We start from the raw sequence: 11,378 nt of genomic DNA on the forward strand, positions 1-11,378 counted from the left end.
TTAGTTTCCTGACAGCTGTGATTGATTTATTGCACCATCACGGGTAACATTAATCCACCTTTTCTACTGCAGAAGTCATTCAGGAATCATTTGATCAAAACTCTGCACATATGAGATGCTGAGTTCAGTTCAATCATGATACACATCAGAAGGAAATAACATGTTCACTCCAGTTTGAAGCCGTGAAGACTCCATAATAGATGTTTGTTTTCTCAGTCATCACTCAAACACTGAGTGTTACAGCTTTTACTAAAAAACTCATATTTGAGCATCAACACTGAATTAAACACATGTGGATTCCATCAAATCCAGTTATAAAATGATTAAATTATAAACACAACATATAATTATTCAGATCCGGTCACATGTATTTCTATGTCCGTCACTCAGATTTCAAGGAGTCAGAGAAATCACAGCCTGCAGTATCAAATCTCACATTCACAAGTTCTGTTTACAACCTGAAAGCTGATGTGAATAATATTTGCAGACTGGAAACTCTTCTCTCCCATCTTTCCCATGTGACCTGAATGCAGCGTCAGTGTTACAGGGTGTGACTTCTGTCAACAAACTGACACAGTGTGATATTACATATATTAAAACCTGTCTTTACTGATATTGTTTGAAGCTGCCAAAGGCTAAGTAGAGTTTTTACATGTCTTCCTGCAGTGAACATCACAGCAGGTCAACAACTGAAATCTCAAAACTGATGCACGACACAAGAGGGCGCCTTCATCCTGCTAACCAGGGATGTAGTGGAGGTTAAAGCTCCTCCACTCAGTCTGTCTGCAGTTTTAGTCAAAAACATGTTTTTAGGCCGATTAAAAAACACCATGATAATAAGAATGTATCTTGTCATTCATCATGGTAAATGGTGTCAAAGTGCTATAAGTAATTAGTTAGTTAGTTAGTTAGTCAGATTGTAGAAACGTCTTTGGCTTCACCACATAGTGTTAAAAACAACGCAGGACAGCTGATGAGGACAAACTGCATCAACATCAACAACGTAACCTCTCCTTGGGTCACCTTGCCATCATGTCTGTCTGGACCAAGGTTACTCCTCTGCTCCCCAGCACCACAGAGCCTCCGTTCCCCAACGCCACAGAGCCTCTGCTCCCCAGTGTCACAAAGACTCAGCCCCTGGTTCCCAGCTTTCAGCTCACACACCAGCCCAAGCAACCTCCTGTTCCTGCTGGGCCGCCCCAGCAATCTCCTGGACCTGAGCTGCAACCGTCCTGTCCCTGTCTGCCTGAAGTCATGGATTCCCTGGTTCTTTGGTTCCTGTTGAGATGTTTCCTTTGGCTGCCAAGTTTTCCCAATTCCAGCTTTCCCAAGAAGGCCACTTCCTGGATTCCCAGTGGCTCTGCCTCCTGAGTCTGCAGCATCCCCGCTGGATCCTCCTCCAGAGTTGGCTACACCCCCAGTGGCTCAGCTCCCCATGTCTCCACTACCCAGTGCACCAGCCAATGACCTCCCAAACCCTCTAGACCTGCCAGATCTTCCAGACTTTTTAGACCTCCATTTGGCCATCTTCGCCAACACTCAGCCAGACCTTCAGTTGGCCGTCTCTAACGACCCACTGCCAGACCTCCCAGATCATCAATCAATCATCTTCCCCAACGCCAAGTCAGATTCTCAGCTGCCCACCTCCTGCTCTGCACTCCAGCAGTTTGCCTCTCCTGCCCCCTGCCCCGACCTGCAGCCGTGTCTTCTGATGCCTGCTGCCCTTCCTGGCCTCTGGCTTCGCCGTTGACCTCCTGAGGGGCCCACCCTTTACCATTGACTTCCCGAGGGGCTTAGCCTTTGCTGTTGACTTCCCAAGGGGTCCAGCCTTCGCTGTCAACCTCCTGAGGGGCTTAGCCTTTATCACCAACCTCCAGATCAGCCTCCAGAGGGGTTCCACCTTTACTTCTGGCCCTCTGCACGACCCCCAGAGGGGTTCCACCTTTGCCACCGGCACACTGCCCGACCCTCCAAGGGGCCCAGCCTTTGCGATCGACTTCCCGAGGGGACCAGCCTTTGCTGTCAACTTCCCGAGGGGTCCTGCCTTCGCTGTCGACCTCCTGAGGGGCTTAGCCTTCATCCCCAACCTTCAGATCAGCCTCCATAGGGGCTCCACCTTTGCCGCTGGCACACTGCCTGACCTCCAGAGGGGTTCCGCCTTTGTCGCTGGCACCCTGCCTTACCTCCAGAGGGGTTCTCCCATTGCTGCCGGCTCCCTGCCCAATCTTCAGAGTGGCTCCCCATGTCTGATCACCCTCCCGAGTGACACCGGCCATCTGTCATACACCCCTAGTCGCCCCCCTGAGCGACTCCTGCTCGTCCTGCAGAGTAGCTTCAGCCATTGCCTCTGCCCTGTGGTTGCCTGTCATAGGTCCTCAGCTTTCCCTTGGTCCTGGCCCCAGGCTGCTTGTCTAAGACTGCTTGCTGGTGGCTTCTCGCTCTCACTCTGTCTGGCCCTGGGCCGCCCACCTGAACTGTCTTGCTCCACCCCTGTTCAGCCCCCAGGCCACCCAACCTGAGTGCTGCCTCCCTGGTTCCCAATGTCCTGTCTGTTCTGTTTCATGACCTCGCCCCCTTCTCTGGAGTTTCTCCAACCATCTCCCCACCTGCACCTCATCTCCTCGTTAGTTCATTTAGTTTTTTTAGTCCTGGTTTTCTGTTCAGTTTTTGTTGGATCATTTGTTTGATTTAGTTTCCTGCCTGCACTTCTGTATCCTGTTCCTGTTTTGGTGAATAAATATATTCTTCAGTTCCTTGTGCCTCCCAAGTCTCTGCATTTGGGTCCACCTGCTCCGCAAATCGTGACAGTCCATCACTCACAGCTCCCAGATATTCAAAGTACTGACCAGTGCTGGAAATGAACTAAGTACATTTACTCAAGTTCTGTTTTTGAGTACAAGGTGTAAGGTACTTGTACTTTTCTTGAGTATTTCCATTTGATGCTACTTTATACTTCCACTCCACTACATTTCAGAGGGAAATATTGTACTTTCTACTCCACTACATTTATTTGACAGCTTTAGTTACTTTTCAGATGAAGATTTGACACAATGGATAATATAACAAGCTTTTAAAATACAACACATTGTTAAAGATGAAACCAGTGGTTTCCAACCTTTTTGGCTTTTGACGTCTTACAAAAAGCAGTGTGTAGTCGGGGTCACATTTCACATGTCTATGAGTTGTTATCAGCTCCACCAAATAGTGATTTTTCCCTCTAAACTTCTCACATGCTTTCATTTCAATAAATGTTCAAATGATCCAATATTTCAGCAAAAATCAAAGATTAGAGAAAAAGTCCAAAAACTGAAAACAGATTTGTGTATCAGAACTTTGTTTTTTCTTCTTTCCTCTCCCATTAATCATCTCACGACCCCTCAGATTTATCTGCTGACCCTTTGGAGGGGCCCGACCTCTAGGTCTGCTAGGTGCTGCTGACAGTTTCTACAGAGGATCATGTGACTGTCAGGTCAACATTTATCAGCAGAGTGTTGCTGGATAAGATGAGCTCTCTGGTTTTATCTGCTTTTATTTCAAACACAATCAAAAATGCTTCAAAGAAGGTTATTAAATATGTGAGAAAATGATGATACAGCCATTTAATGATTTTATCACACTTTAGTGTAATAACTCCCTGTTGTCAGTCAATTGTTTTAAACAAATGAATAAAAACTGATCTGATTTTAAGGAAGAGTTAGAGAAATATGAAGGCATCACCAAACCCTGACATGTCAACAAGTATTTTACAGCTAAATGCAAAAATGTTTTCAGATGGTGAGCAGCTTTGAACTGAGACTTCACTGTAAAGGAGGAAACACAGTTTTAATTCACAGTGCTGCTCCTCGTCCTGATAACTCCTCCCTGTTCTGTCAAACACAACAAGCTCTACTCTGTGCTCATATTTCCTTGTTCCCTCCCCTTCAGATCTACAGTTTATAGATGTGTGTAACCAACATGTGATGCAGTAAAAGAGCTGTAAAACCTGTTCAACTTCTCAGGAAGTGAAACTCAGACAGTCGTTGCCACTGAGAGCTGAAATGGCGCAGAAAGGAGATCAGCTGGACCGAGAAACAATCAGCTGTTCGATCTGTCTGGATCTACTGAAGGATCCGGTGACTATTCCCTGTGGACACAGCTACTGCATGAGCTGTATTAATGGCTTCTGGGATGGAGAGGATCAGAGGAAGATCTACAGCTGCTCTCAGTGCAGACAGACCTTCACACCGAGGCCTGTCCTGGTGAAAAACACCATGTTAGCAGATTTAGTGGAGCAGCTGAAGAAGACTGGACTCCAAGCTGCTCCTGCTGATCACTGCTATGCTGGACCTGAAGATGTGGCCTGTGATTTCTGCACTGGGAGGAAGCTGAAAGCCCTCAAGTCCTGTCTGCAGTGTCTCGTCTCTTACTGCGAGAAACACCTTCAACCTCACTTTGAATCAAGTAAATTTAAAAAACACAAGCTGGTCGACCCCTCGGAGAAGCTTCAGGAGAACATCTGGCCTGTCCTCCAGGATCAGAGGAAGATCTACAGCTGCTCTCAGTGCAGACAGACCTTCACACCGAGGCCTGTCCTGGTGAAAAACACCATGTTAGCAGATTTAGTGGAGCAGCTGAAGAAGACTGGACTCCAAGCTGCTCCTGCTGATCACTACTATGCTGGACCTGAAGATGTGGCCTGTGATGTCTGCACTGGGAGGAGGTTGAAAGCCCTCAAGTCCTGTCTGCAGTGTTTGATCACTTATTGCGAGAAACATCTCCAACCTCACTACAATGTAGGCCAATTTAAAAAACACAAGCTGGTCGACCCCTCGGAAAAGCTCCAGGAGAACATCTGCTCTCGTCATGGTGAGGTGATGAAGATGTTCTGCCGTACTGATCAGCAGAGTATCTGTTATCTCTGCTCTGTGGAGGAACATAAAGGCCACGACACAGTCTCAGCTGCAGCAGAAAGGACTGAGAGGCAGAGAGAGCTCGAGGTGAGTCGACAACAAATCCAGCAGAGAATCCAGGACAGAGAGAAAGATGTGAAGCTGCTTCAACAGGAGGTGGAGGCTGTCAGTCGCTCTGCTGATAAAGCAGTGGAGGACAGTGAGAAGATCTTCACTGAGCTGATCCGTCTCATCCAGAAAAGAAGCTCTGATGTGAAGCAGCAGATCAGATCCCAGCAGGAAACTGAAGTGAGTCGAGTCAAAGAGCTTCAGGAGAAGCTGGAGCAGGAGATCACTGAGCTGAAGAGGAAAGACGCTGAACTGAAGCAGCTCTCACACACAGAGGATCACATCCAGTTTCTACACAACTACCCCTCACTGTCACAACTCAGTGAACCTACAGACTCATCCAGCATCAATATCCGTCCTCTGAGCTACTTTGAGGATGTGACAGCAGCTGTGTCAGAGCTCAGAGATCAACTACAGGACATCCTGAGGGAGAAATGGACAAACATCTCACTGACAGTGACTGAAGTGGACTTTTTACTGTCAGAAGCAGAACCCAAGACCAGAGCTGGATTCTTAAAATATTCATGTGAAATCACACTGGATCCAAACACAGCAAACACACAGCTGTTATTATCTGATGGGAACAGAAAAGCAACATTCATGAGTCAACAACAGTCTTATTCTAGTCACCCAGACAGATTCACTGATTGGACTCAGGTCCTGAGTAGAGAGAGTCTGACTGGACGTTGTTACTGGGAGGTGGAGAGGAGAGGGGGAGCAATTTTTGTAGCAGTCGCATACAAGAATATCAGCAGAGATGGAGACTTGCATGAATGTGCATTTGGATTCAGTGACAAATCCTGGATGCTATATTGTGACACAAACAGTTATAAATTTTTGTTCAACAGTATCTCAACTCCCGTCTCAGGTCCTGGTTCCTCCAGAGTAGGAGTGTACCTGGATCACAGTGCAGGTATTCTGTCCTTCTACAGCGTCTCTGAAACAATGACTCTCCTCCACAGAGTCCAGACCACATTCACTCAGCCTCTCTATGCTGGACTTGGTCTTGATTATGATGGAGACACAGCTGAGTTGTGTAAACTCAAATAGACAGAAGTCATTTCAGACTTCATGTGTCAGATTCTGTTGTAATTCTTCATGTTTTTGTCTCCATTGTTTCTGAGAGCTCGTTGCTGTGGTGTTTCTGAACTGCACAGAGATCAGCTGTCAATCAAACTGGGATTATCAACACTTTTTTCTTCTTTTTATTTGTTGTTCTGTTGATGTTTTGAGTTTCTTTAAATGTCACTTTTTGCTGTGTTTTTATCCATGGAGGCTATCGCTGCTGATGATGACGTCTTTTACCTTCACTAGGTAGATATTTTGTTCTCATCAGTTTGTAAATTCATAAAGAAATGCAAAATCAAAGTGTAATTATCATGATAATAATCATTTATTATATTATTGTACATAGCTGACATTCTGGGTTAAACTAACTGATTGTGTGGATGAAGTGAATCTGAACATGAAATCATTGAACAGACTTTGAACAGACTTTACTGATTGGATGTGTGAATAATCTGAAGCTTTACATAATCAATAAAATGTTTTTTCAACAGTGAGCAAAGTATTTTCTTCTGTCTTCATCTCAGGATCTCATTCAAAGATTCTGGAGAAAATGTGAAACTAAAATGAGAGTTTATTTGAGGCAGTTTTCCTCCTGAAACACCACAAAGTACAGAGTTCATGTTCAGAGCAGACAAACGTTTGTCAGTCGGTCTCTGTACTTTCAGCTTTCTTCACTAAAGCAACTTTGTCACAGAGAAAAGAGCAGAGTTTTCTATCACTTGTTGCTTTTAACAAACACAAACAGAAGAATGAAAACTGTTGATCAAACTAGTTTTGGCTTTAATGCTGTTAAAGAGGTTCAGAGTAGATCTTTGATGACTGCAGGACAGAAACTCTGTTTTCTGTCTGATTGGACTAAATATCGTTGGTCATGATCACCTCGTCTACCAACAGCAGAACGTCTGCAGCACATTTTATTTCCATTTCAACAAATTTCCTTTCATTCATAGAGAGTTGATGATTTCACACAAATAAAACTAATAATTAAATATGTTCTTGCAGAATAACTCACCACTGAGTTAACTGTAAGGATGTTTTTTTTAAAGAATGTACAATACAGTAGTTGTCGGGTCAATCCATATTTCTGATTGGTTATTCCTTCATGTGATCAGTCATGTGATCAGTCATCACTTTTCCACGTTGCTGTGAGTAGGAGTACATCACTTGATAAAAGTGTCTTATTGCTCACGCTCAGTTTAACTCAGCTTAAACTATAAACTGAATATATAATTATTCACATCTAGTCACATGTATTTCTATGTCAGTCACTCAGATTTCAAGAAGTCAGAGAAATCACAACCTGCAGCGTCAAATCTCACATTCACAAGTTCTGTTTACAACCTGAAAGCTGATGTGAATAATATTTGCAGACTGGAAACTCTTCTCTCCCATCTTTCCCATGTGACCTGAATGCAGCGTCAGTGTTACAGGATGTGACTTCTGTCAACAAACTGACACAGTGTGATATTACATATATTAAAACCTGTCTTTACTGATATTGTTTGAAGCTGCCAAAGGCTCAGTGGAGTTTTTACATGTCTTCCTGCAGTGAACATCACAGCAGGTCAACAACTGAAACCTGAAAACTGATGCACGACACAAGAGGGCGCCTTCATAGTAGAATTCATGCAGGACTTTTACTTGTAATGGAGTATTTTTACATTGCTGTATTGGTGCTTTTACTGCAGTAAAGGATCTGAGTACTTCTTCCACTGCTGCTGACAGTTTCTATAGAGGATCATGTGACTGTCAAATGTTGATATTTATCAGCAGAGTGTTGCTGGATAAGATGAGCTCTCTGGTTTTATTTGCTTTTATTTCAAAAACAGTCCAAAATGCTTCAGATAAGTTTATTAAACATGTGAGAAAATGATGATACAACGATTAAATTATTTTATGACATTTTAATGTAATAACTCCCTGTTGTCAGTCAATTGTTTTTAACCAATAAATAGAAATTGATCTGATTTTAAAGAAGAGTTAGAGGAATATGGAGGCATCACCAAACCCTGACATGCCAACAAGTATTTTACAACTAAATGGTAAAATGTTTTCAGATGGTGAGCAGGTTTTAACTGAGACTTCACTGTAAATGAGGAAACACAGTTTTAATTCACGGTGCTGCTCCTCGTCCTGATAACTCCTCCCTGTTCTAACACAACAAGCTCCACTTTGTGGTCATATTTCCTTGTTCCCTCCCCTTCAGATCTACAGTTTATAGATGGGTGTAACCAACATGTAAAGAGCTGTAAAACCTGTTCAACTTCTCAGGAAGTGAAACTCAGACAGTCGTTGCCACTGAGAGCTGAAATGGCGCAGAAAGGAGATCAGCTGGACCGAGAAACAATCACTTGTTCGATCTGTCTGGATCTACTGAAGGATCCGGTGACTATTCCCTGTGGACACAGCTACTGCATGAGCTGTATTAAAAATTTCTGGGATGGAGAGGATCAGAGGAAGATCTACAGCTGCCCTCAGTGCAGACAGACCTTCGCACCGAGGCCTGTCCTGGTGAAAAGCACCATGTTTACAGCTTTAGTGGAGCAGCTGAAGAAGACTGGACTCCAAGCTGCTCCTGCTGATCACTGCTATGCTGGACCTGAAGATGTGGCCTGTGATGTCTGCACTGGGAGGAAGCTGAAAGCCCTCAAGTCCTGTCTGCAGTGCCTGGCCTCTTACTGTGAGAAACACCTTCAACCTCACTTTGAATCAAGTAAATTTAAAAAACACAAGCTGGTCGACCCCTCGGAGAAGCTCCAGGAGAACATCTGCTCTCGTCATGATGAGGTGATGAAGATGTTTTGCCGTACTGATCAGCAGAGTATCTGTTATCTCTGCTCTGTGGATGAACATAAAGGCCACGACACAGTCTCAGCTGCAGCAGAAAGGACTGAGAGGCAGAGAGAGCTCGAGGTGAGTCGACAACACAACCAGCAGAGAATCCAGGACAGAGAGAAAGATGTGAAGGTGCTTCAACAGGAGGTGAAGGCCGTCAGTCGCTCTGCTGATAAAGCAGTGGAGGACAGTGAGAAGATCTTCACTGAGCTGATCCGTCTCATCCAGAAAAGAAGCTCTGATGTGAAGCAGCAGATCAGATCCCAGCAGGAAACTGAAGTGAGTCGAGTCAAAGAGCTTCAGGAGAAGCTGGAGCAGGAGATCACTGAGCTGAAGAGGAAAGACGCTGAACTGAAGCAGCTCTCACACACAGAGGATCACATCCAGTTTCTACACAACTACCCCTCACTGTCACAACTCAGTGAACCTACAGACTCATCCAGCATCAATATCCGTCCTCTGAGGTACTTTCAGGATGTGACAGCAGCTGTGTCAGAGCTCAGAGATCAACTACAGAACATCCTGAGGGAGAAATGGACAAACATCTCACTGACAGTGACTGAAGTGGACGTTTTACTGTCAGAAGCAGAACCCAAGACCAGAGCTGAGTTCTTAAAATATTCATGTGAAATCACTCTGGATCCAAACACAGCAAACACATATCTGTTATTATCTGATGGGAACAGAAAAGCAGAACGAACGAGTCAACGACAGTCTTATTCTAGTCATCCAGACAGATTCACTGATTATCCTCAGGCCCTGAGTAGAGAGAGTCTGACTGGACGTTGTTACTGGGAGGTGGAGTGGAGAGGAGGAGCAGTTGATGTAGCAGTCGCATACAAGAATATCAGCAGAGCAGGAAGCTTGCATGAATGTGTATTTGGATTCAATGACAAATCTTGGGCTTTAAGATGTGACACTAACAGTTATACATTTTGGTTCAACAAAATCTCAACTCCCGTCTCAGGTCCTGGTTCCTCCAGAATAGGAGTGTACCTGGATCACAGAGCAGGTATTCTGTCCTTCTACAGCATCTCTGAAACCATGACTCTCCTCCACAGAGTCCAGACCACATTCACTCAGCCTCTCTATGCTGGACTTTGGTTTTCATATGATGGAGTCACAGCTGAGTTGTGTAAACTCAAATAGACAGAAGTCATTTCAGACTTCATGTGTCAGATTCTGTTGTAATTCTTCATGTTTTTGTCTCCATTGTTTCTGAGAGCTCGTTGCTGTGGTGTTTCTGAACTGCACAGAGATCAGCTGTCAATCAAACTGGGATTATCAACACTTTTTTTCTTTTCATTTGTTGTTCTGTTGATATTTTGAGTTTTTTTAAATGTCACTTTTTGCTGTGTGTTTTTATCCATGGAGGCTATCGCTGCTCATGATGACGTCTTTTACCTTCACTAGGTAGATATTTTGTTCTCATCACTTTGTAAATTCATAAAGAAATGTACAATCAAACTGTAATTATCACGATAATAATCATTTATTATGTTCTTGTACATAGCTGACATTCTGGGTTAAACTAACTGATTGTGTGGATGAAGTGAATCTGAACATGAAATTATTGAACAAGAGTCATTTAACAGACTTTACTGATTGTATGTGTGAACAATCTGAAGCTTTACATAATCAATAAAGATGTTTTTTTTCAACAGAGAGCAAAGTATTTTCTTCTGTCTTCATCTCAGGATCTCATTCAAAGCTTCTAGAGAAAATGTGAAACTAAAATGAGAGTTTATTTGAGGCAGTTTTCCTCCTGAAACACCTCAAAGTACAGAGTTCATGTTCAGAGCAGACAAACATTTGTCAGTCAGTCTCTGAACTTTCAGTTTTCTTCACTAAAGCAGCTTTGTCACAGAGAAAAGAGCAGAGTTTTCTATCACTTGTTGCTTTTATAAACAAGATTTTCTTTGTGCATTTAGTTGAAGTTAGTTCTCAAGTTTGTACTTAAGTTTTCTCAAGTGTCATTCAGGGATGAAGACGAGTTTGTAAAGTTTAAATCCAGACTTGATTAAAACTTCTTGTGACTGATTTTGTTCAGGGTGTAATCTCTCAGTCCACAAACTGCTGCTGTGCTGAAGAGTTTTTGTTATTTATATTAATTGATAACTAATTAATTGACAATTGAAATGCATCTAAAACAGTGGTGATTAGTTTCCTGACAGCTGTGATTGATTTATTGCACCATCACGGGTAACATTAATCCACCTTTTCTACTGCAGAAGTCATTCAGGAATCATTTGATCAAAACTCTGCACATATGAGATGCTGAGTTCAGTTCAATCATGATACACATCAGAAGGAAATAACATGTTCACTCCAGTTTGAAGCCGTGAAGACTCCATAATAGATGTTTGTTTTCTCAGTCATCACTCAAACACTGAGTGTTACAGCTTTTACTAAAAAAACTCATATTTGAGCATCAACACTGAATTAAACATGTGGATTCCATCAAATCCAGTTATAAAA

The 11,378-nt window shown here is 43.3% G+C and overlaps 2 protein-coding genes across 2 annotated transcripts; both read left to right on the forward strand.

Moving 5' to 3' along the window:
* The first annotated feature begins 3,990 nt into the window (after positions 1-3,990).
* LOC137199987 (tripartite motif-containing protein 16-like) lies at positions 3,991-6,512 on the forward strand. The gene is made up of 2 exons (XM_067614633.1): positions 3,991-4,440; positions 4,777-6,512. Exons 1-2 carry the CDS (start codon positions 4,038-4,040, stop codon positions 6,045-6,047), a joined length of 1,674 nt encoding a protein of 557 aa, XP_067470734.1. The 5' UTR covers positions 3,991-4,037; the 3' UTR covers positions 6,048-6,512.
* Positions 6,513-8,332: 1,820 nt separating this feature from the next.
* On the forward strand, positions 8,333-10,591 carry LOC137199984 (tripartite motif-containing protein 16-like). Its single transcript, XM_067614631.1, has one exon. The coding sequence runs from the start codon at positions 8,376-8,378 to the stop codon at positions 10,047-10,049; it is 1,674 nt and encodes a 557-aa protein (XP_067470732.1). The 5' UTR covers positions 8,333-8,375; the 3' UTR covers positions 10,050-10,591.
* The last annotated feature ends 787 nt before the right edge of the window (positions 10,592-11,378 follow it).

Source organism: Thunnus thynnus, chromosome 16 (genome assembly GCF_963924715.1).
Source record: "Thunnus thynnus chromosome 16, fThuThy2.1, whole genome shotgun sequence".
Taxonomy (NCBI): Eukaryota; Metazoa; Chordata; class Actinopteri; order Scombriformes; family Scombridae; genus Thunnus; species Thunnus thynnus.

Excerpts from the sequence above, each read along its gene's own strand:
- LOC137199987 (XM_067614633.1), top strand. The coding sequence starts at position 4,038 with ATGGCGCAGAAAGGAGATCAGCTGGACCGAGAAACAATCAGCTGTTCG. Across the intron at positions 4,441-4,776 it reads TCAACCTCACTTTGAATCAA|GCCAATTTAAAAAACACAAG; the intron begins GTAAATTTAAAA and ends ACTACAATGTAG.
- LOC137199984 (XM_067614631.1), top strand. The coding sequence starts at position 8,376 with ATGGCGCAGAAAGGAGATCAGCTGGACCGAGAAACAATCACTTGTTCG.